The sequence below is a fragment of the Lolium rigidum genome, chromosome 6, assembly GCF_022539505.1.
Source record: "Lolium rigidum isolate FL_2022 chromosome 6, APGP_CSIRO_Lrig_0.1, whole genome shotgun sequence".
Classification (NCBI taxonomy): Eukaryota; Viridiplantae; Streptophyta; class Magnoliopsida; order Poales; family Poaceae; genus Lolium; species Lolium rigidum.
The window spans coordinates 323,803,211-323,829,346 of record NC_061513.1 but is presented as its reverse complement, the minus strand read 5'-3'; the positions used below and the strand labels follow the sequence as shown (position 1 = coordinate 323,829,346).

Here is a 26,136-nt window from a genome sequence, read left to right as displayed (position 1 = left end):
AGCTATGTAGATATTTTCATCCTATGTGGCATGGTATTATCCTCTCATGTGATTTGTCTTTGGCTAGCCAAGTGGCTTTTGTTACTAAATATCTTGTGAAGGATTTTATGCTTGTGGGTGAGTCACTATATCATATGTTATTGTATTTATATTGTAATTGGGATCAAAATGTCAAAGATAAGGATTATACCTCAATTTTGAATGGTGATGTTTGATTTCACCAAGGCATGATCATATGAGTTTCAACATACTCATAGTTTATTTTATTCAAATAGTTTGAACTATAATTCGTAATGTAAACGAATTTAGTTTTGTGAGATTCCACATATTTAATAAGTTAAGGTTATAATCAGAATGTGTGGCTTTTATGCACTTAGGTCCTTGTGTTTTACCATATTTGGTAATAGGTTTTAAAGTGACTTAAATTATACCCCAAAGTTAGTTGCTCAACTTTTAAGTGTTAATAATTTAGAGTTTGTTTATTATCTCTTTGTTGGGTATAGACCTCTCTCATATCTAGGGTTTAATGATAAGCTTGTGTTGGTGTTAAATTCACAAGTTTAGTTCAAGAAATACCATGGGGTTCATGGTAGAAATATTTAGTTGTTAAAGATATGGAAAAGATAAGTGAAGAATGGTTTCTCCATTTTTATGTTACTTGACTTGCAATTGAATAGATGTTCATATGTTATGGAAAGGATTACCATATTATGATCTTTTATAAGATCAAGCAATTGATCCTTGATTAATATGTTATTGTGTTGGTTTTAGTTCCATTTGATCTAACCCCTTAGAACAAATCATCTCTACCCAAAACAAGGTTTTAGCAAAGATCACATTGAGGTTTATAGCGCTTGACTTGATGAGCTACTTCAATTCCACCAAGGTCAAGTGAAACTTCAGTTACTGTGACTGTTTAACTTTAAAGCGCGAAAATTCCCCGGATTTTCAATGCATGAATGCAATGCACACATCTGTTTCCTCGCTTTTTGTAATCCCAAATACTGGGATATTACAGTATCAAGTCCCCTTTGGCCACTAGCTGCAGCTATGTCAGCCTTGGGTCGCTCCAAAACTGGCATATGCCTCCCTCATTGAAATGTTCCTTGTTTGCCACCAAATTCCACAATAAACACCTACCATTCTGAATTGGCATCTTGGAATTGCAGATTTGGCACACAATCCACATTTGCAACATATCGTGGTGGCTCAGTAGCCACCACTCACAGATTACAAATGTAGGTAATTCAACATTGCAAGACATGTATTGAGCAAGATTCAAGGGGTGGTGGCCAGGTTCGTAGCAACTGCTCCTCGAGCAAAGACATCAGAAGTAAGCCCTTGGATAACCAAGCATTACCTGCATCCTATGCTTTGAATTAACCAAGCTATGTACAATCTATTGATAGACACAAGCTCAACCGCGTCCTCGCGTCGTCCCCTAAGGCAAAACCCTAGCGCCTCCAGCCGCCGCCCCTCCCTTGCATATCTCCCTCCACCGCTGCCGTCGGCACTGACCACGGTGGCGGTGGGCCCTGGCGCCAGAGGTGTTCGGGGGGTGGTGGTGGCGGCGATCCGTGGTGGCGGCGATCCGTGGTGGCGGCTGCGTGGTAGGCGTGTATGGCGTTCGGGGTGGAGGTCCCTGGATGTGCGGCGGCTGCTTCCTCCATGGCCTGATCCGGCGATGGGTGGTGGTGGTGGCTGCGGGTCTAGTTCCCGCCTAGACCCGTCGTTGGTCTTCAGCTGACGGCTTGAGGAGGGGGTAGCGACCTTGCGAGGCGTGGATGGTGTGGTACCGACGTCAAAGACCGCGTGGCGTGGCAGGCCCGATGTGATATCTGGGTCGCGTAGGTCTCGGATGTTGCGTCCACCGATTCCTCCTTTGTTGTCGCTCGTTAGCAGATGGGGGCGAGGGGTCTGCTCGTCCGTTTCGCTAAATAAAGGTGGTGGTCCTAGGGTTTCTCTTGTGCGAAGATGGAGACCTTCCTGACACCTGCGCTTCTTGATCTGGTCGGAGTGTTGAGTTTCGTAAGGCGCTACCGACGAATGTAACAGTGCTTCTATTGACTGGAGTTTGCTGGATCGGTTGGTATTCGGTCGTGCGCACCATTTTTTATTCCGGCTGTTTGTTTTTGGAGGAAGTGACATGAAGCTCTGTTCTGTGTTGACATCAAGTGACATTTTGGTCCATGGTGAAGTCAGAAGAATAGGATATCATGAAGACCGGATTGGAGGACTAGCTAAGGGAGGTTCAAGTCTCCGCATTGTTGAGGGACTTCCTTGGTGTTTCGGGCTTCGCAACAGTGGTATGAAAGTGGGGGCGGCATAACAGGTGAAGTTTAGAGTCTTACCTTTGAGGGTGAAAACCCAAGGTCTGGCCTTAACTGGTTGTGCCTGGCAATGGCCTTGTTGAAGGCATTGTTTTGAGAGCGGGGGTGAAAACCTAACATCTTTGATCGGATGACGACGACGCTGGTGCACTGTTCCATTCTTGGAGGCGTCGCTTTTGGAAAGTCTGTATTTTAGGTGTTGTCTTGGTGGTAGATGTATTGTTGTTGGGCTAGGATACTGTAGCGGGACTTCTATTTCTTAGTTTTCTCCTTTTTAGTTGTGTGCATCCGTACTGTTATTAGGATATTAAGTTGTTGCAGAGGCTGAATATAATTGGTATCTTTTGATATTAATAATTTTTTTATTGAAAAAAATGTGAAGTTCTTGTAGCTATGACAACACTTGCAACCCGAGTGCCTATCCTTGTTGTTCCTTTCAGATTTATCCGTGCACCATTTCCGATGTGCCAATCAAGCATGGACTTAACAAGGAATCGTAATGTTGCCATTGTGAGCTGTCCGAACCATTTGCTCGCCAAAACTACTCAGCCATGCATGCGTCATCATCCAAGCAACATCACTTTGCACAGGAAACTCAACACAGATTATGCTCACGATTTCAGTGAAGATAGCAGTTGCAAACCACCAAATCCATGTAGTTCAGAACAGTAGTCGGGAACTCGGGAGTCAGGATAGAAGGTCTCAGTGAACATGCAACACTGGAATGCAGAAAAAGGCTCCATACCACTTTCTTTGATAGCTAACTACAGAAAAACGGCCCAAGCCTAGTTCCACTAAACCCTGGCTAGCGACCGTCGTCTTATGTGGGATAAGCTGAGACAGATCAAGCCTAGTTCCACTAAACCCTGGCTTATGATTAGTGATTTCAATGAAACTATGTGGCAGGAAGAGCATTTTTCCAAAACCAGAAGATCAGAGAGATTGATGCTCGATTTTCGGGAGGTCCTTTCTCATTGTGACCTTCATGATGTTGGTTTTAGGGGCACTCCTTGGAAGTGGGGCAACAAACAGAAGGGCGACCGTAATGTTAAAGTTCGCCTCGACAGAGCGGTGGCCTCTCCGGAGTGGTCGGCCTTATTCCCTAACTGTTTAGTTCGTCACTTAACCTCCCCAAGATCTGATCACTGCCCCTTGCTCCTTATAACTGAACCTATTGCTCCTAAGAGGCCTGCTCAACCGATACGCCGTTACGAGATAATGTGGGAGCGGGAACCATCCCTTATAGCCACGGTGGAGGAGTCCTGGTCCCGCAGGGTCCCCATCCGTGACCTTGGTGACATCTCGGCCGCCATGAAAACGGTGATGAATAACTTGTACTCCTGGAAATCTAAACATTTTGGTAAGGTTACAAAAGATATTGAAAGGAAGAGGAAACAAATGGAAGACCTCTCTCTGCTAACTAACGATGAAAGTGTGTGTGCAAGGGCCCTGATTGCAAAACAGATGGATGAACTATTGTATAGGGATGAAATGATGTGGCTGCAACGTTCTCGCGTGGCCTGGCTTCAAGTGGGAGATAGGAATACAAAATATTTTCACCGTCGCGCGTCAAGCAGAAGAAGGAAGAATAGAATCAGCAAACTGAAGCGCATGGATGGTACTTGGACATCTGATACTAATGAAATGGAAGATATCACTCATGAATTCTTCCAAGGCCTCTATACCTGGGATGATAATGTTGACCCGAGTGATGTTATTGCACTTTTCAGCAATGCGTTGATGACGACATGAACGGGAAGCTGTGTGCCCCTTTTACAGAGAAGGAAATCAGTGATGCTCTGTTTCAAATTGGTCCTTAAAGGCCCCTGGCCCTGATGGCTTTCCCGCCAGATTTATGCAGCGTAATTGGGATACTCTCCGCGACAATGTGGTTAGTGCAGTTCAAAATTTCTTCACGGATGGTATCATGCCAGAGGAGGTTAATGACACTGTCATTGTTTTAATTCCGAAGAAGGATAATCCCGAGGAGATCAAGGATTTCCGGCCCATTAGCTTGTGCAATGTTATCTTCAAAGTGGTTTCTAAATGCCTTGTTAATCGTCTTCGCCCTTTGCTGCAGGATATCATATCGCCTTCACAAAGTGCTTTTATTCCGGGAAGACTTATTACTGATAATACCCTGGTGGCTTTTGAGTGCATCCACTCAATACAGACGGGTTCTCCTGCTCGCAAGAATTTTTGTGCGTATAAATTGGACATGGCCAAGGCTTATGACCGTGTGGATTGGAGGTTTTTGGAAGGGGTTTTAGGGAAGTTGGACTTTCATAGTCAATGGATTCAGTGGGTGATAGCATGTGTTACCACCGTCCAATACTCTATTTGCTTTAACGGAAATATGTTGGACCCCTTTACTCCTACACGTGGACTGCGACAGGGTGATCCTCTTTCACCGTACCTGTTCTTGCTTGTTGCTGATGGTCTGTTGTGTCTGATCCAGGAAGAGATTGTGAATGGTGCTCTCAAGGAGCCGCATCTGAGCAGGAGAGGGCCTGGTGTGTCGCATCTCCTCTTTGCTGATGATAGTCTCTTGTTCTTTGAAGCCTCTGTTGGACAGGCGCAGGTGATCAAAGCGATCCTTGACAGCTATGAAAGGTGTACTGGTTAGCTGGTTAGCCTAGGGAAGTGCTCTATTCTATATGGTGACAAGGTGGCTGTGGTTACTCAAGATGAGATTAAAGAGATCCTAAAGTATGATACCTTATGTTTTGAAGAAAAGTACCTGGGTATGCCTGTTCCAGAGGGTCAGCTCAAGAAGGGTAAACTCCAAGCAACAAAAGAAATTTTTTTGAAGAAAGCAAATGACTGGGTGGAAAAGTATATGTCAAGTGCAGCGAAAGAAGTCCTCATTAAGGCGGTCTTACAATCCCTTCCTACCTATGCGATGGGTGTTTCCAAGTTTCCTACGGGCCTGACTGTCAATCTATCAAAAATTGTTCGTGATTTCTGGTGGGGAGATGAGGAGAATTTTCGGCGTATGCATTAGATGTCCTGGGAGAATATGACCAGACCAAAAAGTCAGGGCGGCATCGGCTTCAGAGACCTCCGCATATTCAATCAAGCCTTGTTGGCCCGGCAAGCGTGGAGGTTGATCCACTTCCCTGACAGTTTCTACGCAAGGGTGCTCAAAGCTAAGCATTACCTTTCTGGCAATCTTCTGGACACTGCTTTTGTGCAGAATACTTCCCAATCCTTGCAAGGTGTAATGCATGGTTTTGAACTTTTGAAGAAAGGTATCATTTGGAGGATTGGGTCGGGCACTCAAGTAAAAAAATTCAGAGATAACTGGTTACCTCGGATAAACGCTCCCTGCGTGTCTATGAGGCTAGGAAACAGTCGCCGCCGCTGGGTCTCTGAATTTATTCACCCTATCACAAGGACGTGGGACGAGCCCCTTGTTTGTGCATGCTGTCCCCGTCCCGATGCAGACACTATTATGTCCATTAAGCTACCTGCGAGGCAGTGTGATGATTTTGTTGCCTAGATGCCTGAAAGCAATGGCCTCTTCTTTGTCCGTTCTGCCTATAGGCTTGGTATGACCTCCTCCTTTGAAAGAATGAACTCCGGCCAGTCAAGTACAGAACCTTCGGGTGATAGGAACATATGGAATGTAGTCTGGAAAGCGAAAGTTCCAAACAAGCTGAAAGTTTTTGCCTGGAAAGCTGCTACCTCTACTCTGGCCGTGTTATCAAACCTCCACCGGCGCATACGAACTTTTTCCCCTATCTGCTCCATCTGTGGTAGAGAGGATGAAGATGAGCACAATGCCTTGATTCGTTGTACAATTGCTCGCGCGTTAAGGGAGGAGCTTTGAATTCATTGGCAATTACCATTGGAGGAAGCCTTTTTTTTCTCAGGTACGGATTGGCTGCTTGTTCTTCTCCAGAATCTCACGGTTGATATGCGAGCAAAAGTGATCTTTCTCCTATGGTGAGTGTGGCACCACCGCAACAACATTATTCATGGCGATGGGAAGGCTTCAGTCACTGCATCAATCCCTTTCTTGGTTAATTACCTTGATTCTTTCTCCTCGACTCTGAAACCACAAGTGGATGCTAAGGGGAAGGCACCTATCCCCCTTACTGTCTATATCGCATGAGGGCTCGAGTGTCCCTAGCACCTGGGCTGCTCCGAGAGTCGGAGAGGTTAAAGCAAAGGCGGGCGCTAGCCGTCGGTCGGCTGATGCGGTGCTAAAAAATCGGTTGCTTCCAGGATGGTTGGATCATGATCGGACGGAGGAAATTAGTTTATCTCTCCTAATGTCGCTTTCCTCCACTGCTGTGCTACAGTACGTGTGCAGGCCCTAGTCCTGCTGCTTTGCTTTTCACGTGGAGGTCGTGGGATGTTGCCTCTTGGGGATCTGGTAGAGTCTACCGTGATTACTGCTTAGTAAACAATGATTTCAATAGAAAAACAATTTCATATCTTTACAATAAAATTGCTGGTGTATTTACAACAATAATGAAATATAAATACAACAAAAATTTAGGTGTTCACAAAAAATCGTAAACAATGATTTCAATGATAAAGGCAACAATTTCATATCTTTACAACAAACCACTAATGTATTTACAACAACAATTAAAAACAAATTCCACATAAAATTTAGGTGTTTACAACAAATAGTAAACAATAATTTCAACAAAAAAAATCTCAAATTAGTATTTCTGTGCCAAGATATTTTTACAACAAATCACTAATATATTTACAACAATATTTAGAAACAAATTCCACATAAATTTAAGTGTTTACAACAAATAGTAAACAATAATTTCAACAAAAAAATCTCAAACTAATATTTTTGTTGCCAAGATATATTTACAACAAATCACTATTATATTTACAACAACAATTAAAAACAAATTCCACATAAAATTTAGGTGTTCCCAACAAATAGTAAACTATAATTTCAACAAAATAATTTAGCAGCCAGCCAGCTATATATACGTGCATGTGGCGGCAGCAGCAAAGCTAGCAAGGTAGGTGTATTAGCATACTGCATACAGTTCTATTTATTAGCTAGTTTAACCAGCCACCTAGGCCATGTGCGATGCAGCAGCAGGTACCGCAGTGCATGCATGCTAGCCAAGCGCGGGCGAGCCTGACCGGTGGCGTGCGGCTGCTCCAGTTCTGCCGTGCATGCGGGTGGCGTGAGCGGATAGATTAGTAATTAACATACGCTGAGGCTGGAGCGACCGATCGAGCGACGCGATCGGTCGGCCGATGTGAAGCGTTTTCCTAAAGCAAATGTCGATGCAGGTTGGGACGCAATCTCCAAAAAGGCAGGAATTGGTATTATCATTAGGGATCATGAAGGCAGGGTCATTCTCTCAGAGTGGAAACCGATCCATGATTGCATGTGTGCGGAAGAAGCTGAGATACATGCGATAATAGCTGGTCTTAAGCAACTCATTGACCTTCGGAGATGGCCTGCTTCCCTGGAATCGGACTGCCTCCGTGCGACTCGAGTTCTGTCTCAGTCTGTTTTGGACCGGTCAATGTCATGGTGCCTATATGAGGAAGCTCGGGAACTCTTAAGGACCTTCAGTTACATCTCTGTGTCTAAGGTTGGCCGTGTTAGTAATAGGGTGGCTCATAGTCTAGCTCAGCTTGGGAAATCTGGTGTGTCTGGTGTGTTATGGGGTGCAACACCGATCTGCGCATCGGCTATTGCTGCATCCGAGCTTATGTTGTAACCATACTCTGTTTTGGTCGCGGGCAAGTTTTCAGACGCATCCTTTTTCTTCCAGGGTACCGAAAGGGGGAGGTGATATACACCGAGCTGGTCGGCACGGAACACAGTCGCCGCACACCCCCTCCACCTTCGTGGGCTTGGCCCATTAAGTTTGCCGAACCGTTTTCTCTAAACGGCCGCGACTCAACATCGAGTAAGCCTTTTTTTCTCTTTTTGTGCATTTCTGAATTTGAACAAATTTTATATTTGAACAATTTTCAAATCTGAACGATTTCCATATTAGAATTTTTTTCGAATTTGAACAAATTTCATATTTGAACAATTTCGAATATGAACGATTTTCATATTTGAACAATTTTTGAATTTGAACAGTTTTCATATTGAACAATTTTAGTAATTCTCAAATTTAAACATTTTTCAAATTTAAACATTTTTCGAATATAGACTTTTTCAATTTGAACAAAAGAAAAAATAAACAGAAAGAAAAAGAAAATAAAACAGAAAACGGAAAAACAAAAAAAGAAAAAGAGAGAAAACGAAGGCGAAACGAACAAAACGCTAAATGGGCCAGGCCCAGTACCCGACCAGGGTGTGCGGCAACCCGCATCGGCGCCGACCTGGTCGGTGTATAGGACTGGCCACCGAAAGGGGCTGGAAGGTTTTTATGAGGCGGGCTTGCTTTGCTTAATATAGTGTGGTTTCTCTAAAAAAAAAACGGCCCAAGCCCAAGAAAATAATAAGCCCGAAAGAAAGAAAAAGGCCCCAAGTTTATGAGCAACAAAAACGTTTCGTCCTCATCTCCAGGGACTCGAGAATGAACTCCCGACTTCGCTCTAATGGCGCCGCCGCATAGGGCATTGCCGTCAGCCGCCGCTCCGATTGAGGCGTCGACAGTCGATTTCCGTGACGATGTGCCTGCAACCTGTGTTGCTCTTGTCTCCTCCACTAGGCGCTATCCCATCGCAATTCAGGCACCAGGGACCAAGCGATGCCGTGACGGCCGCAGCTAATCGCTTTTGTCTCTGCGCGTGACGCCACCGTCTAGTTCAGTAAACGTATCAGCCACCACCGGACCAATTTTTCAAGGTATATACGCGAACTACTTCTAATCGTCTTGCCTGCTATGTAATGCCTACGTGCGTTCAGATAATAGATGTAGATCTAATTTACCTTTTGTTTCAGTTCAGGTATACTTCCGTAGTTTAATAACAATGATTGGAAAGAAATAGGACAGACTGTTTTTTACTAAGCCACCTGATTCAGTCTCTAGAATTCTCGTCGAAATTTTAGATTCAACTATTGTAGGTTCAGTGTTAACTGCTATACATGTTATTATATGCGAGGCTTCATATGCGTGTATATTATATAGAGTACGAGAGTGTCGTCTCCATCACCCTTCTATGTCCAAATCCTGGCTCCGCTCCTGCGAGTACACTCTAGCTTGCAATATAAATTTAATTATGGATAAAAATCTAAAATTACCATGTACAAAAACCACATATTGGGCACTGTGATGTTACTTTTTATGGTGACATTAATAGTTCGCACGCAAATTAAAGATGATTAAATTTGTTTCTCGCACAAATGATATTTTATTTATCATAATACTTATAGTGAGCAGAGAATTATTTTTTTAGAGGAGAACTTTTTCAATTGTAATAAAGTAATATAACATAAGTTTATATAGTGAGATCCTAATAGAATAATATAAAATTTTATATAGTGCGATGCGAAATAAACTTCAGCCACTTTCCTTCGCATCTGCGAGGGGCACTCTGCTAGTTAAACTAAAAATACATGAAATTTTTATTCAGTGCCCGTAAATAATTACTATAAAATATATGGGCATAGATAAGAAACAATAATGTTTTTCTTGAGATAACAATATTTTTTCCATATTCACATTTATTTAAAATAGAAATAAAATTGAAATTTATATCAAGGAAATTATACACCTAAGTTAATGTGTCGCGACAAATTCTGCCCATTTATAGGCAGCTCCAGGCCAAGAGTCAAGAGAGTGTTACTTCCTTCCTCGTTAAACTTGGGCCGGACCCGTTTCTCAATAACCAACATGGTGGGACCGTGCATGCTGCCTGAAGACTACCAAGGATCAATCGTGGCAAATTATTTTTTGTGAAAATCCCGCCGATCTATTAATAGTTGTCAACAGTAGTACAAATAGTCTCAAAATAAATAAAAAATTACAAATAGACAATAACGACTACAAACACTAATGCGAGCCAAAGGCGCGCCGCCGTCCTTGCTGCACCATCAACAGATCCAGGCAAAGCTTGTCGTAGTAGGGCTTGTAATAGTAGACAAACAAGAAGTCATCGTACTAAGCCTCCAAAGGACCAGCACACCATAGCAACAATAATTGTCAATGCTGATAACTGTAGATCGGAATAGAAGGACCTCAAATCATACCAATGAATACAAAAACCGATCGGAACCTAGGAGATCTCCCGGGCACACAACTCCACGCGTCCTCCGCCGGTAGATGCCCCACCACAACGAGTATAGGATGGGGGGAACCTTATTCTGACTTCAAGATTTAGCCGACGCCTCAACACCCCGAAAAAAACACTAAAGTTGATGTAAATAAAGAACGAGAACCCTCCCGCTGGCAAGAGGCCTAGGACCGCCACACCTCCAAGGCCCTAAAGCCACCGGAGGCGAACTCGGTGGCATCGCACACGAGGGGGACGGAAACCCTAGATGTGTTTACTTTGCCTATCGTCTCCGGCCCGATTGCCCGTGTCCCTAGACACGTACCGGTTCGTGGTTCGTTGTTCAATCACAGGAATATTGACCAATGCAGATTGAAGAAATCTATCAGACATGCATATCCATGTGAATGTGCATATAGGTTTTGCAGATGTAGGTGTGAAGTTAGTCTCTCCAGTATTCTTGAACGCTGGCAAGAATTTGAAGGTAGGTTTGACGGAATAATGGAATGTAGTACATTCTAAGTTGGCAAGTAACACTGCGGTTTAATGTTCAATAATAATTTCAAGGTAGGATTGACGGAATGGAGTACATTCTAAGTCTTCTTCTGATCCGCATGCGCTTTGACTTCACTAGGTTATAACTATTTTTATCATGCACCATGCAACTAAGTGCCATGACATGCAAGTTACGTTATACATTCGCTGCAGGCCCGAAAGGCTACTTAATCGACCGAAGAAGAAACAAAAATGCCAAACAGGTTGACTTCACATGCCAACATGGATCCTAATTGGGCGTAGTGGTATACCAGATCAGCGAGCCAGCATAAACCCTTGCCAACTAATTGTACCATAGCACGTCCTCTCATGATGCTGCACGTATGTTGTATAATTGTCCTAATTGTTTGTTTGTTGTCGAAATAATAACTCATGCGGAGCAACTGTTTCCTTGCTTATTTTTGAAGGGTGGAGAGATATTAAAGCGAACAAAAGAATTAGGAGTATTAATTTATTATACAACTATACATCCTACTGTTATCATGATAGTGCACATTTGGTGAGGAATTGTAGCCTGGCTTTCAAGCAAGGGCTGGAAGATAAACACAGGCTGTGCATGCAGGGTGCAATTACGAATTAGTTGCAAAAGGAGATCACACTGAATCCTGTCCTGTGAGTAGACAGATGCTAGATTATTTTTCTGCAGATAGATAAATAATACATGTGGAGTGATACCCTCCTGAATGAACAGATCTTAGCAAACATAAATATACATGTGCAAAGCAACTTGCTAACACTCTCTGTGACTGTAGGCAAGAGATCAATGGATCTCCGCAGATCGCTCGCTATACCTGAAGATGCATATACCAATACAATGGGCCATTTTACGTACTCGAAGATATAATGGAAACAAAGGACACTAAATACAACTAATCACGGGCAACGAAACATGAACAAATCTGGTCGACACTTGGTCAAAACGTCCCATCTTGGAATGACAGGAGTGCTAGACCTGCATGCAGGCTTGCTCCGGGCATGCCATCATTGCGCTAGCAGCGACCTCCTCGCCGACGCATCCGCCGCCGGTAGTTTTTGCCGGTGCGGGATCCGACACGGCCACTGCCGGGACAGTGAACTGCTGCTTGGAGGCGGCGGCGGCCCTCTTGCAGATCGGCGTGGGCACGAGGGGGATGACGGGGAGGTTGTCGCAGGTGCAGACCTCGACCATGAAGCCGTCGGGGTCGTGGAAGAAGAGCTGGTCCACGTAGATACCGCCCTCCTCCACCCGCCGCTGCACGTACCGGATGCCCATCTCCTTGAGCCGCCGCTGGACCACCTCCAAGCTCTCGCACTGCACGGTAGACATGACATGTCATCGCATGAACTAATTAACCATCCACAGCCACAGATGAAACCTATCGTCATTGGATAGACCGTGTCGCAAGCTATCACATCACAGATCCTATTGGACATTTAAAACACAAGGCACTATATGCCGAGAGGTGTTTGTGCATGTGACTTGTCACATTGGCCAGCTCATCCGTGCGATCCGCCGTGGCACCGTGTGTCACGGGTGCTATGGATGGAGCATCGTTTTCGAGTGCATGCAGACAAGAGAATTATGTATCTGCAGTTCTACACACCGCCGATCCAACTGTACAGGTACCACTACCTGAGCAGACAGTGACACGGTACTGCATTCACTACCTGAACAGGTACTAAACAGGATATATACAGTTAACTCATGATGGAGTGCCGCACTGTGCATGGATCAAGGCAGAGACTTCTTTGTTATTATCTGTGAGGTCAAGCTAGGTTGGACATGCATGGAAGCATGAGTACCTCCTGCCTGCGTGGGAAAACTTAATTTTATTTTAAAATCCAGATCTCCCGGTCCTATGCATTCAGCTATGTTGATATCATGCCCTGTGTAGCGTGTATAGGTTACTTGTTCAGTTGAGCTGGAACCAATGATCACTGGATCGAGATATGTTGGACACATGCATTCAGAAATACTATCAGAACGGAGACACACATCTGCAAGTTGAACTAAGCAGTAGAATAAAGAAGAGAGAAATCTCTCCCAACGATATATGGAAGATTCAGGGCGTAAAGGGCTATTAGGTGGCAACCGTGATTTGGCACTCCCTTCCAATTAGTAGAGTATTCCCAGATGGGGTAGCATGCATATACCATATAGCATGTGTGCCCTGGGTACCAACTCCATTGCGTCACATGGACTTTGTTTCTACTTTCTACAAGAGTTTACATCTCAGAAACATGGCTAGCGAGTCGCCAATGTCCACCCAGTAAAAAGGAAGGGATTTGCCAATGCCCACTGTCTAGTTTTCTTTTGTCTATCACTTACGAACATGCATCTAGCCGTGAATAGGGGTATAAGAGCTGAACAAGTGCATGGGTAAAGGCATGGTATTGCTTATATGTTGGTGCTTACAGTGAAGGAGATGTGGTTGTCCTTGGGGTCGATCTCGGTCTTCTTGGGCGGCATGCTCTCTGGGTCCTCCGCCTGCAGCAGATGCACGCCGATCCCGAAGTTGAACAGCCTGGGTAGACAAATCAATCCACCATAATTTCATCAGATCGATCGAGGACAGTGGTATAGGTATGTACTTCACCGATCGAGACCGACGGTGATGAAAAACGAGCCTACGGACGCACGTATACATACCATGCCCCGTCGAAGTCGAAGGATCCTGGTCGGCGGATGGGGAAGAAGCCGAGCACGTCGCAGTAGAACGCCAGCGAGCTCTCCAGGGACCGGCACACCACCGAGATGTGGTTCAGCGACGCCAGCCGCAGCCCCCCGCCCTGCGCCGCCGCCTTCGTGTTCACCATATCGTTCTCCTGGATAACGTACGTACGTGTTTCTTCTTCTCCGACGAGACGGCGCCGACCCAACAAGGTAACTGAGCCAAACTCGCTGCAAATCGACCAACGACTGCCGAGTCAGCACGTACGACCACGCCGCCGAGACTCGGTGGAAATGTGGCCGGCCGGTGCGTCGGCGCACGAAAACTTCTGTGAAGACGCACTCGCCGGAGGCGAGGGAGGAGAGTGTGGGCCGGAGAAAACAAAGGAACGTACGGCACCGACGGAGAGTGAGATACGAACTATATATGTGGATGGATGGGAGCTAGCTAGTGGCTGTGTGGACCGTGGGTGTGATCTGCGAGATACCTAGAGCAACGTATATATAGCGATCGAGAGAGCAGCGAGCGCATGTGCACCAGCTGGTAGTGGTCGGAAGGGTTCAGATGACTAGGCTGAGATAAGAGCACTCTGCTACAGGACAAGCCTGTGAGCTGCGTATAAAATACGCGAAGGTGCCAGAAGCCGAAATTAACCACATCTTTTTCACCCATGAAACAAAAGGAAAACACAGACCTCGCCACAAACATGGAAGCAAAAGATTGTTGCTATTGTATCAAAACCGACCTCGCGTCAAGGACATCGCCGGAGAAAATAAAATTGTGCTAAAGTAGTAAAACAGATTTCGTCGGAGACATAGTTGGAGACTATCACTGGGAGTTCTCGTACCAAAACATTTGTTCTACCGTAGCAAAAACACAAAACTATTGTAGCAAACCCTATTTCGCCAAAGACTCACCAGAGACCTCATAGTAATAATTTTGCTACTTTGTGGCAAAAATAATTTACTACTATGATGCAAATCCGCATAACATATGGTGCAAAATAGTTGTAAAGTTGTAGCCTTTTTTAGATATTAATGTTAGCAACATATAAAAAGTTATGCAAAAAAAAAAAAAATGAAGCCTGCTCCGACGCATGGTAGCATCGCCGTTCAGCCATGGTACTAGCACTAGTCGAACCTTTTGGTAGCATAACACGACTGCGCTGGGAGCATCTATGTGACATGGTTTGGCAACACCCACGGGATCGGAGATTTGATCCTCCGTTGACTCTCACCTCTTTTATAATCTCCTACAATGGTGCAAATATTCTACGGTTTTGCTATGTCTCAGTCAACTGAGATTTTCTTAAGTCTAAGTCAATTAAAAAAAAGTGTTTGAGTTGCACTTTTCTGTTTAAAAAGTGCAATTGCACTTTTCTGCCAGAAATGTGCAACTAGACCGAGTTGCACTTTTCTTTAAACTGCAGTTGTAATTTTCTGAATTGACTGAGACTTAAGAAAATCTCAATCAACTTAGACATAGACACACCCAATATTCTAACGTGAAGTTCCTTATATTGAGCATGTCTCCCTGCCAATGATGTATCATACTCCCTCCGTTTATAAAACGATGTCGCAAGTTTGTCTAAACTTACATGCATCTGGACATGCATGGACATTATTTAGTGTATAAATACATCCGAATTTAAACAAATATCTGACATCTTTTTATGAACATAAGTAGCACATAAATATGAAAAAAATCTTACAAGTTATATAATATTGAAATGTGCACACATTTGTCATTGGCTACATCAAGAATTGCTATTTTTGTAACTTTTAGAACTTTGAAATATAATTTTCGATTTTCTAAAAGTAAAGGGCTGTCTGGGCCTCCATTTATAGTTTCCGCGAGCATACAATGTCGCTGGGATGTTGCTATCATTCTCGAGAAAAACAGAAGCATCGCTATCATGGCATCCATCGATCTGTGCCTCCCACGCCAAGCCTACGCGTTGTATGGAGTTGGCTCGATTTGCTGACTGGGTTTGATATCATTGACAGCGCACGTTTTTGTCGTTGTGGCTATATATGTACGTACGTGAACCATGTGGAAGTCTTATCAAGTATGTCTCCCTGCCTCGTCAGGTCACTCCATGGCACCCAGCGCACAAAAGCTTGAACATCGGCTACTTGCCAACAAGCACTTGAAAGTATACTAAACAGCTGTTTCAGGCCCTGAAGGTTTGGTATCCAATCATTCCAAAATTGAACCTTCTGTGAGAAAAGAAAACAAACTTCTGATTTGTTTTAGTTTATGGGGTAAAAATAATTAACTACAGTATTTTATAACAATTGAAAATGTTTGCCCGTAAAATAGAATAGAAACATCCACGATTGAGAAGCTAGCGGAAATTCTCGTGAATAGTACACAGGAGGATACATATATATTTTCGATAAAAGAAATATATTAATATCGATAGATACCAACACCCAGCCCCCGTAACAACGCAATGTTCTAATTGCAGAACGGATACACATATCCAAAAATAGGAAAAGGAACTAAGAAAACAAAAGTTTCGCTAAGATATTCCTGCCCTAGCAGGAACAATACATCCACCACCAAGATAACACATGAACTTTCAGGCTCTCCAAAAGCGACGCCTCCAAGAAGCGAGCAGTACGTGCACAAGCGCTGCCGTCGACCGATCAAAGATCTTAGATTTTGACCCTGAAAATAATTCCCGCTCTCAAAACAATGCCTCCAACAAGGCAATTGCCAGACACAACCAGATAAGACCAGACCTTAGATTTTCACCCTGGAAGGTAAGACTCTGACCTTCACCTGAGTTACCGCCCCCACTTTCATACTGTTGTTGCGAAACCCCAGAACCAAGCAAGTCCCTCAATGGCATAGAGAATTGAACCTCCATTGCTAGTACTCCAATCCGGCACTCATGGTATTATCCGCCTCTAACTTTTCCATGGAGAAAAATGTTTCCAGATGGAAAGAAAGAACACAGCTTCGTGCCGCTCCCTCTAGAACCAAACGGCCGGAATAAAAGTTTTATGGAGAAAAATGTCTCCAGATGGAAAGAAAGATCACACCTTCGCACCGTTCCCTCCCGAACCAAATAGCCAGAATAAAAGCATGGGTGCGCAAGAGCGAATACCACCCGATCCAGCAAACTCCAGGCATAAGGTGTGCCATTACATTCGTCGGTGGAGCCTTCCGGAACTCACCACTCCGGCTAGATCAAGAAGTGCCCAAAGCAGGAAAGTATCCATCTTCACATAAGAGGGATCCTAGGACCTCCACCTTTATTCATCCGAACCAGCAGTCCCCTCACAACCGGCCGTCGAGCAGAAGGAGCAGGCCAACCTCCAGGCCCAGATGAGCCCAAAGGTGAGCCCTAGATCGGCTCTCGTAGCGATGGCCAAATGGGATCGATCCCTAGGACGACGCCATGGGGAATTGAGCAGTCGCACGTACACACCATCGCGTGCGTCGCCTCAGCCTCCGTTGCGCCTTGCTGCCGCCGGCGGGCACCGCACTAGACGAGCGCCACCGCCCCACGACCTGGACTTCACCTGCACCCTTGTCTACCCTCCCGCGCGAGGGAAGGTTGATGGTCGTGCCATCCCCGCCCTTTGTCTTCGACAGCCAGGCGAGACCGCCACCGCCGGCGCTAGCGGAGGCAACGGCTGGTGAGGAGGAGAAGGCCTTGGTCGCTAGGGTTTGTGGGTGGGGGAGGGCCCTTCGGAGCCATCCAGGATCGTGATCGTTCACTCTGATTGTGGTGGTGTTGTTTTTTGCATGAGGATCTGGTAATTTGGTGGGTATGTGACCACGTCCTCATTTGGAAATAGTACGTAAAAATATACTTACATGATGATTAGATTGGTCACAGTGGGAAATATAATTCATTAGTATCATGCATACGTTCAAGTTCATGATACCACCCCTAGACACAATGGGTAGTATCATGCATACAGTAGTAGTGTATGATACTATCTCCGTAATGCATGGTATCATATAGTAGCACTAGTGGAAAAAGGGGCTTCAGTCCCGGTTCATTTGGGGCTACAGGCCCGGTTTTCGAACCGGGATCAACCAGGCGGGATTAAAGGGTCCTCCCTTTAGTCCCGGTTTAAATATGCACCGGGTCCGAAGGCCCCGCCACGTGGTGCAGCCAGGGGGCTCGTGGTGGAGGACCATTGGTCCCGGTTCGTGGTACGAACCGGGCCTGGAGGCTTTCTCCCGCGGCAGGGAAACGTCCAGTTTCTCTGCCGCGGCACAGGTTTAGGGTGGAGCAGCGTTTCTCTGCCGCGGCTGAGTTTCAGCAATGCATATATACATCATTCAAGAAACCACAAAACATCGTCATGAAATACAATACAAGTAATGCATGTTTACAATATATAAAGTCGGGACCAAAGGTATCATATCTATATATTCATAATCCTAATAGTTCATATATATGAACTCCCGATGGTATTCTCCATCTTTGGCAATGGCCTCGTCAAGAAAGAATCTCGCGAGTTCCTCTTGGATTGCTCGTATGCGATCCTCCGTTATGAGAGAGTCCCGCAAGCGTAGCATCTATATTAAAAAAAGGAGATCAATATATATGAATGGAACTCAATACAATTGATGGTAATAAAATAAGCTTAATTGTGAATATTTGTTCACATACACGAGAGTGGTGTATAGTGTCGTCCGCACACCTGTGAACAGCCATCTCACGAATGAAGTCGCAGACGTAGTATCCACATAAGTTATTCCCTTGTTCCTGCCTCATACACTTCACGAAAAAATAGTTCGATCAAAGTAGTAATCAAGCATCGTATTGAAACAAAATATCAAAGAGATTCACGGACATAGCTATATATATATAGTACTACTTACAGGGTAATCTTTAATGTAAGCTCCGGTTTCCATTGACCCGGAACAATATTGATGAACCGTTTCTAAGCCCTACCTGGCAAAGAAAAAATGAGTAAATGAGTTATTGATTAGTTGATGATATCGTTGAATGAGAACAGATGAAGATGCCGATACGAAATTGATTGAAATTACCTGTGGAGCAGCGCAGCCATGTTCGCCCATTCCGCATGTTCTTTGCGTTTCGAGTCCATGACAAGTACGACTCCTTTCTTAAGCTCAATGATTAGGAGAATAAAGTGGAAGCTGCACAAGCATAGCTCATTGATTAGCAGAATAAAGTGGAAGCTGCACAAGCATAATGTATGTTATAACACTCACTTGAAGTTGTAGGGAAAGAATATATCCTCTTTGTCTGCTTGCTTTTGTGCAAACAATTGCATGTTGTCCTCTGTGTCCTTGGCGTACTGTCGAACCGTAACTTCATGAACTATTTTTGGGTCAATGAACCCGATGTCATGGAGCTTGTCTCTTTTGCATTCGAGCATCTTCATTCTGCATAACTAATATATAGTGTACACAAAAAATATAGTGAGGATAATTGTTAGTGCAAATGAATGAGCTAAGCTACAGACTTAATTACATAAATAAATCATTTACAGGAAGTAGCAACTGATGACAGCTTTGTCGAGGGCGTCTTGGTTGAATAACTGAAATAGTTCTTCAAGATCAAGGTTTATCTCCTCCTTCCCCCGGAAGTAATGCTCATCTCTAAGTACGACCGTGAGGTAGCGTTCAGACTTTCGACAGGCTTGCAGGTACCATTCATGCAACCTTCGCATGTGAGTCCCTAGACGCGCGAGCTGGCCAGGTTTGACGAGATCATTTCTGTATCTATACTTGTTTACGACTTGAGCCGTTGGATAGTAATCTTCATACTAAACATCTGCTCCCTGACCTCTAGCCGCCCGTTCGATCATCGATGCCGTCTCTGGATCATCATACGAATGCACGACGAAGAGGGGTATGGACTGATTTTCCTGTTGTCCAAGGTGGGCGACTTTTTTCGCTTTGCTCGCTCTAGAGGACTGTCCAAGAGAGCGGTCATAATCACTTCTCAGCTCAGCTCTCTTTTGTCTCATCTCGGCAAAGTGCTTCACTATATTTGGTGGTATAAAAAACTTTGGAGGCTTCTTTGGCGCAAGAAACACCTTTTGCTCATCAGTCATCTCATTTGGTAACAACTGTGGAGTCTTGGCCCTCTTCGGAGCTGATGATTTGTTTGGAGCTGATGATCTGTTTGGAGCTTCAATACTTGCCGCGGTACTACTCTTCCTGTTTTGCTTAGGAGACGGCGAAGCCTGAGGAGACGACTCATGCACAGGACAATCATCACGCACAGGAGAATCATCATCGTGCAGAGGAGAATCATCACGCGGAGGAGACTGCGGCGGAGTATTCTCACGGGGAGGAGTCTGCGGCGGAGTATTCTCACGCGGAGGAGGCTTAGAACGAGATGGAGGTGGCATGCTTGGCTTCGAACCTGGAAACACAATGTTCTCCTTCCGCCATTGAACGGTGGTTCTACGGATTTGTCCCAGTTCATTGATTTCCCCATCTTCACCTGCTGGTTGCTCAAGGACCAACTGCTCATAATCTGCCATCACAACAGCAAAGTCGTATGGGACCGGATGGCAATGGTAAGTCCTTGTAGGTAAGAAAATGTCGACCGCCGCCTTGAAGGATAGGTTGAAACAATTAACATGTAGCTCACAAGGACGGCTCTCAGTGAGATCATCCACGGGGGCGGGGGGGGTAGCGAGGAGGCTCGACCACCTCATCATCAATATGATCCTGCTGAGTGGAAGCTACGCTGCTTTTCCGGTGTTGAGATTGCAGCGGAACTGAACAAGCCCTAAGGGCTCGGTTGTGGCCCGATTTCACGAATTGACCAAGAACAAGAGGGGGTGAGGGATGAACACGAAGAACACGGCGAACGCACGCAACACAACCCGATACAATTCCGGTTTACTCCCGATAGCCCGAACCACTATCACGATAGAATCCCTCAAGGAGAGACACGAGGTAGAATCCCCGAGAGAAAGACCGATATACGATCTACGGAGTCACACGTGTGAGAGACCGCGGTAGAATCACAAGTGCGAAAGATAAATCATATAAGGAGTGCCTTGATACAACTCATAGATTTGTGTCTAAGAGAGGAGGGGGTTTCCTTAATCCCAAAGGGATGGTGGAGGCATAAGCCTAGGTTCTCTCAAGTTGAACTCTATCCTAATGAAGGGGGAGGTGGGAGCCTATATATAGGGAGCCACTAAGGAGGGGTAGTTTAGGCATACAAGGGGGGTACATGGGACTTGGCCCGAATTGACTTGTGGTAGGCGCCTCACTTAGTCCGGAGACTCTCATGTATGTAGGCCGGAGACTCCGGTGTTTATCTTCATGGGCCGGAGACTCCGATGTGAGTCGGCGAGGCCGGAGACTCCGGTGTAGCTGCGCCTGGAGCTTCTTCCATGTTTCCATGACCTCGGCCTTCAGTCCTCGAGCATCCATGGCGTCTTCCACTTCCTCCGTACTTGGCGATGTATTCCTATCATGGTCATATGACGGAGGATGAAGTAGCATACCATTCCACATAGGTAATTGTATGCACGCATAAAGGAGAAGAATCACCTTTGCGTGACGTGTCGGCGTCGATGCATATGATGTGGCGAAGACCGAAGGTCGGGCTGCATCAGGAACGATAGCTTCAAGCAATGCAGCATCTACATGTTGCCCCTGAGCCATCTGGGATGTAAGTACTTCCGTTACTTTGGCAAATTGGACTTGCATGACGCTAAAAGAACTCTCTAAGCACGCTATGCGGTCTGTTTCCCTTGCCTTTCTCCTCTCATGGCTTTTATCAGGAAATCTCTTTCTTTCTGGAGCAAAGCCATACTTCCACGGAACGGAGCCTTCTGTGCCACGTGTTCGTCCGCCGTGTTCTTTGTTCCCAAGGACGCGTGTCAGCTCATCGTCCTCTCTATCGGGCCAGAACCTCCTCTCCTGCACGTCCTTATGTGCTTTTTCCAGGGCTTCAATGGGGTGCTTCAGATGTGCTTTGTTATAGATACACTTCCTTGTTTCTGGGTGTAACCTTCCCCCAATCCCGTAGATCCACTCCTTCATCCATTTGATCCAACCGTGTGTCCCTAATCGGATCCCTTTCCTGGTCAGTTCTGCCTCAGCTGCCTGCCACTTAGGACGGTTAGCCCTGTAGCCACCTGGACCCAAAATTTGGTGATATTTCTTCAACGCAGCATTTGCCTTATTTGTGTCCGACCTTTTCTTAAATTCTTCTGACTCCGTGTTGTACTTCACGAATTCATTCCAGTGATCTTTTAACTTCTCACTGTTCGGAGTCTTCTTTTCCTTGATAAGGCCGCGCAATCTTTTCTTGTGTGCCTTGAATAGTTCAGCCATCTTCTTCAAAGCAAATTTCCTCACTGCCTCCTCCATCTCTGCCTTTTTAGCGGCATCCTCCTCTGCAGGTACTAGGTTGAAATGTGCCATGAGCTTGGTCAGAAGGCTGCGTTTGGCTACATCATCGATATAAAGACCTTGAGCTGCTTCATCTGCGAGACAGACTCTAGTCCCTTCGGCTTGTGCCATTCTCGAACGGTGATCGGGATGCAGTCCCTAACAAGCACTCCGCATTGACTTATAAATAACTTTGCATGCTTGTCGGGAGCAATCGGTTTACCACCCGCATCGATCTCTGTGATGTCGCGCCTAACACCGTCGCTCAACATTTTGGCCGGGCCTCGCTTTAACTTTACAGAAGAAGTGCTCGATCGGGAGGGCTAAAAAATAAATAATTCATTGTCAGTACAAATTAGTTAATGCATCCAGTCAGCAGCGGCTTAATTTATATACCTCGGTGATAACTACGGTTCCATCACCGGTGCCATTATGATCTTCTTCCTCACTGGAGCCCTCTTCTCCTCGGTCAATATTCTCCGCTCCCTCACCAGAGTCATTCAAATAAGATGCGGTGATATCATCACCGCCATCATCCGGAATATCGTCGCCGCTATCATCCAGAGTACCTTTGGCTATGAGGTCAGCCATGAATTCTTCTCGGGCTTCGTCTCTATGTCCCTCCATGCTTTCTGCAATGACTTGCAAAGTTATAGGCCGGAAGCATCATGTATTATCACATATATAGATATTAAGTAATTAAGGATAATGCAGAAAACTGAAATTGGAGTTGCATATATAGTTATTAATTAAGGATCGATAATGTAGTGCTGAAAGCAGATAGTGCAGTTACATGCGTACATAGATCTTATTTAACCCTAATACATCGATCACTACTAGAACCTCTCAACCGCGCCGACCGGGTGCTGAACCGCGCCGGCTGAACACCCAAAGCCACGGAACAGTAACAGGGTCATAGCTAATGTGAGATCCCTGCATAACTGACCATCCGGTCCTATACATGGTGTCTAACGCATACATGTAACGGCGAACGTGCTCGTCCTCCTCTATAATGCGCTGAGCTACCACCTCCGGCGGGGCCGGCTCCCTCTGAAACGACCGTGGCCCACGCGACCTCCACCAGAGAATATCCGGGTCGACGACGGGACCCGGATTCCGCACCAAGGTGCGCGCCCCGGAAGATAATACCTCCCAGTGCCACCCCGGCGGAGCCCAGTCCCGGACTTCCCCCATCGACAACATCTGCTCCAGAATGGACCTTCCCCGACGCGGCGACTGGCGCGGCATCGTAGCTACGAAACTATTCATATATGTACTAATATAAATAAAAAAACATGATATTGTACTAAATAAAAAGACTTCACTACTTTTTTACTAACAAATATTTCTAACATATAATTTCACTGCTTTTTTACTAACAAATATTTCTAACTAATAAAATTTATCTAACAAATATTAATTTATATTCTAACATGTAAATATTTCTAACATATAATTTTCACAACTTTTTAAATTTCAATATTTGAATTTGAATAACTTATTTCTAACAAATATTCTTTCACAACTTTTTTCTAACTATAATATACTAATTAACAATATAACTAACAATAATATAACTAATTATAACTAATTATAACTTTTTCTAACTTTTTTCTAACTATAACTAACAATATACTAATTAACATATATACACTAATTAACAAATATAAAAAATAATAATACATATGAGAAAAAAAAATAAAGGGGGGGCCAGGGGGCGGCTCACCTTGCCGCGGCGGAGAGGAGAAGCGGCGGTCGAGGGGGCCGACACGGCCGGTGGCGTCGTGCGGCGCGGCGGTGGTCGAGGAGGAAGGGGCCGACGCACGCGGACGGTGGCGGTCGAGAGGAGGAAGGCGGGGTCGGCGGGCATAGAGGAGGGCGCGCGGGCGGAGAGAAGGCCGGCCGGGCGCGCGGCGGAGAGGAGGGCGCGCGGGCGGGGCGCGGGCGGCGGCGGGTGGAGAAGACGAGGCGGAGGGCGGCGGAGCACGACGGCGGCGGTCGGCAGCGCGGCAGCCTGGCGGCGTCTATGGCGCTCATCTCCGCGGGATTGATCTCCGCGGAGACGAAGGGGCGACAGTTATACCCCCCCTTTGGTCCTGGTTCGTGGCATGAACCGGGCCCAAAGGCCCCCCTTTGGGCCTGGTTTGTGCCACCAACCGGGCCTGAAGGCCTATTTTCGCCCCTTTTTCGCTGTGCGCGCAAAATAGGCCTTCAAGCCCGGTTGGTGGCACAAACCGGGCCCAAAGGCAAAAATTTTAAATTGTTTTCGTTCCCGCCTTATTTCAAATCAAAAAAGGGCTATGATATATCAAAATGTTCAGAAAAAAGGTCTATCCAATAAAGGTGTAATTTACATATGAATTTGAATATAAATTGACATAATTTATGAATTTGAATATTTGAAGCCATGTAATGGACACCGCCACCGCCGCCGTGCCACACGTGTCCCTTCCTCGTGCCATGTGTCGCCGTCGCTTCCACGTGCCTCGCCCTACCGCCGCCGGCGTGCGACGTGTAGACGCCGCTTCCACGTGCCATGCCCCGCCGCTTCCCTGCGCCACCTGTCGCCAAACTTGCCGCGTCGCTTCTCGTGCTATAAAGCGCCGCGTGCGCAAGCAACCACACGTCGTCGTCGCCTCCGCTCATTCGTCTTCGGGATGCCGCCGCGCCGTCGCGGCTCGTCCGGTTTCCGTGGCGTCCGAGCACGTCCGAACGGTAGTTTCTACGCCGAGATGCGCCGGTGGCTTCCGCCTCACCCTTTGCACGTACAACACAACGGAGCTGGCGGCGCGCGCTTATGACGCGGCCGCGTGGTGATTTCGGCGGCCACGGCGCGACATGAACTTCCCAGACGTCGAATCGCTAGAGGAGGCGGAGTTCCTAGCGTCAACGCCGTGCCTCGTCGACGACGAGGACCGTCGTCGCCACCGCCAGGTGCAGCGCCGGATCGCAATCGCCGAGCACGACGAGGAGTTGATGCGCCAGTGGAGGGCGCAGTTCCCCAACAACGTCGACAACACCGACGCGTTCTTCGCTGACCTCAGAGCACAGCGCAGGTCCGACAGGAGCCACCGTCGGGCCGTCGCCGAGTTCGAGCTTGACAACCCGAATACAACTTGGGCCGACAACGACCCTCGGTGGGAAGACATTTGGACCGAGACAACCTCCGACGACGAGTAGATCGACTAGACTAGTTGTTTATCTATTTTGATTGTATTTTCAATAAAGTCGTTGTCGATTGATTTAGTTTAAATTTAGTTTATATACCCCTTTTATCCCAGAGCTGGTGGCTTCATTGTGGCTAAAGTTGATGATGCAAATTTTATTACGATTGAACTGGAATTAAAGTATAGAGCGCAACTGAAAATTAAGAAACATGGTCAGATTCGACTGTTGGAGTCATTCAGTCATACTCGTGTCTATCCCTATAGTAGTCGCCACTGTAGTCGTCGTAGTCGCCGTCATCATCATCGCTGGCATCGGGGTCGCGGTAGTCGAACCTCGGCGGGTGAGCACGTGTGGGCTGGGACTGAGGGTAGCGCGGACGAGGGCCACGGTAGGCCATGACGCCCTGGAGAGTCCGGCCGCGCCACCACAGCCGACGACCGGCCTCGTTGACGTTCGAACGAGGCAGGGTGTCCTCCTCGTGCCTGGCAAGCGCACTCTCACGCCGCTTGATGAAGAAGCTTTCCCAAGTCGGGCTGTAGTCGGGATGCCACTGGGGATTCCTCCATTGCTCTGGCGTGAGCTCGAAGTAGTAGTGGTTCGTGATGGCCATCTCGCGCGCCACACCTAGAGGGACAAGAGGGACCGGTACGCCTCCGACGCTCAGCAACCAGCCGGTCGGGATGCGGTAGCCCGGTGGACAGGGGTAGTTCGAGGCGCAAAGCGCCTCCGCCTCCCGGGGGGTTAGAGATACGATGGAAGCCATGTGACAGAGTGATGAGGTTTGCAGATATGAGTCTAGAGATGTGATATGTAAATGGAAGCCAACCCTACATATATATAGTGACAAAATGGCGGGAAGACGGAGGCGGAAAGCGGTGGAACGAGCGGGAAGAAAAAAGCGG

General features: G+C 46.2%; 1 protein-coding gene across 1 annotated transcript; it reads right to left on the bottom strand.

Annotated features, from left to right (window-relative positions):
* Nucleotides 1-11,997: 11,997 nt before the first annotated feature.
* LOC124664723 (glyoxylase I 4-like) lies at nt 11,998-13,847 on the bottom strand. The gene is made up of 3 exons (XM_047202173.1): nt 13,681-13,847; nt 13,447-13,555; nt 11,998-12,342 (listed from the first exon to the last, which is right to left on the bottom strand). The coding sequence occupies exons 1-3, from the start codon at nt 13,845-13,847 to the stop codon at nt 11,998-12,000; spliced, it is 621 nt and encodes a 206-aa protein (XP_047058129.1).
* Between the last annotated feature and the right edge of the window lie 12,289 nt (nt 13,848-26,136).

Coding starts and splice junctions, on each gene's coding strand:
- LOC124664723 (XM_047202173.1), bottom strand. CDS start 13,847: ATGGTGAACACGAAGGCGGCGGCGCAGGGCGGGGGGCTGCGGCTGGCG. Junction 13,556..13,680: donor TTCGACTTCGACGGGGCATG/GTATGTATACGT, acceptor TTGTCTACCCAG/GCTGTTCAACTTCGGGATCG. Junction 12,343..13,446: donor ACAACCACATCTCCTTCACT/GTAAGCACCAAC, acceptor TCTACCGTGCAG/TGCGAGAGCTTGGAGGTGGT.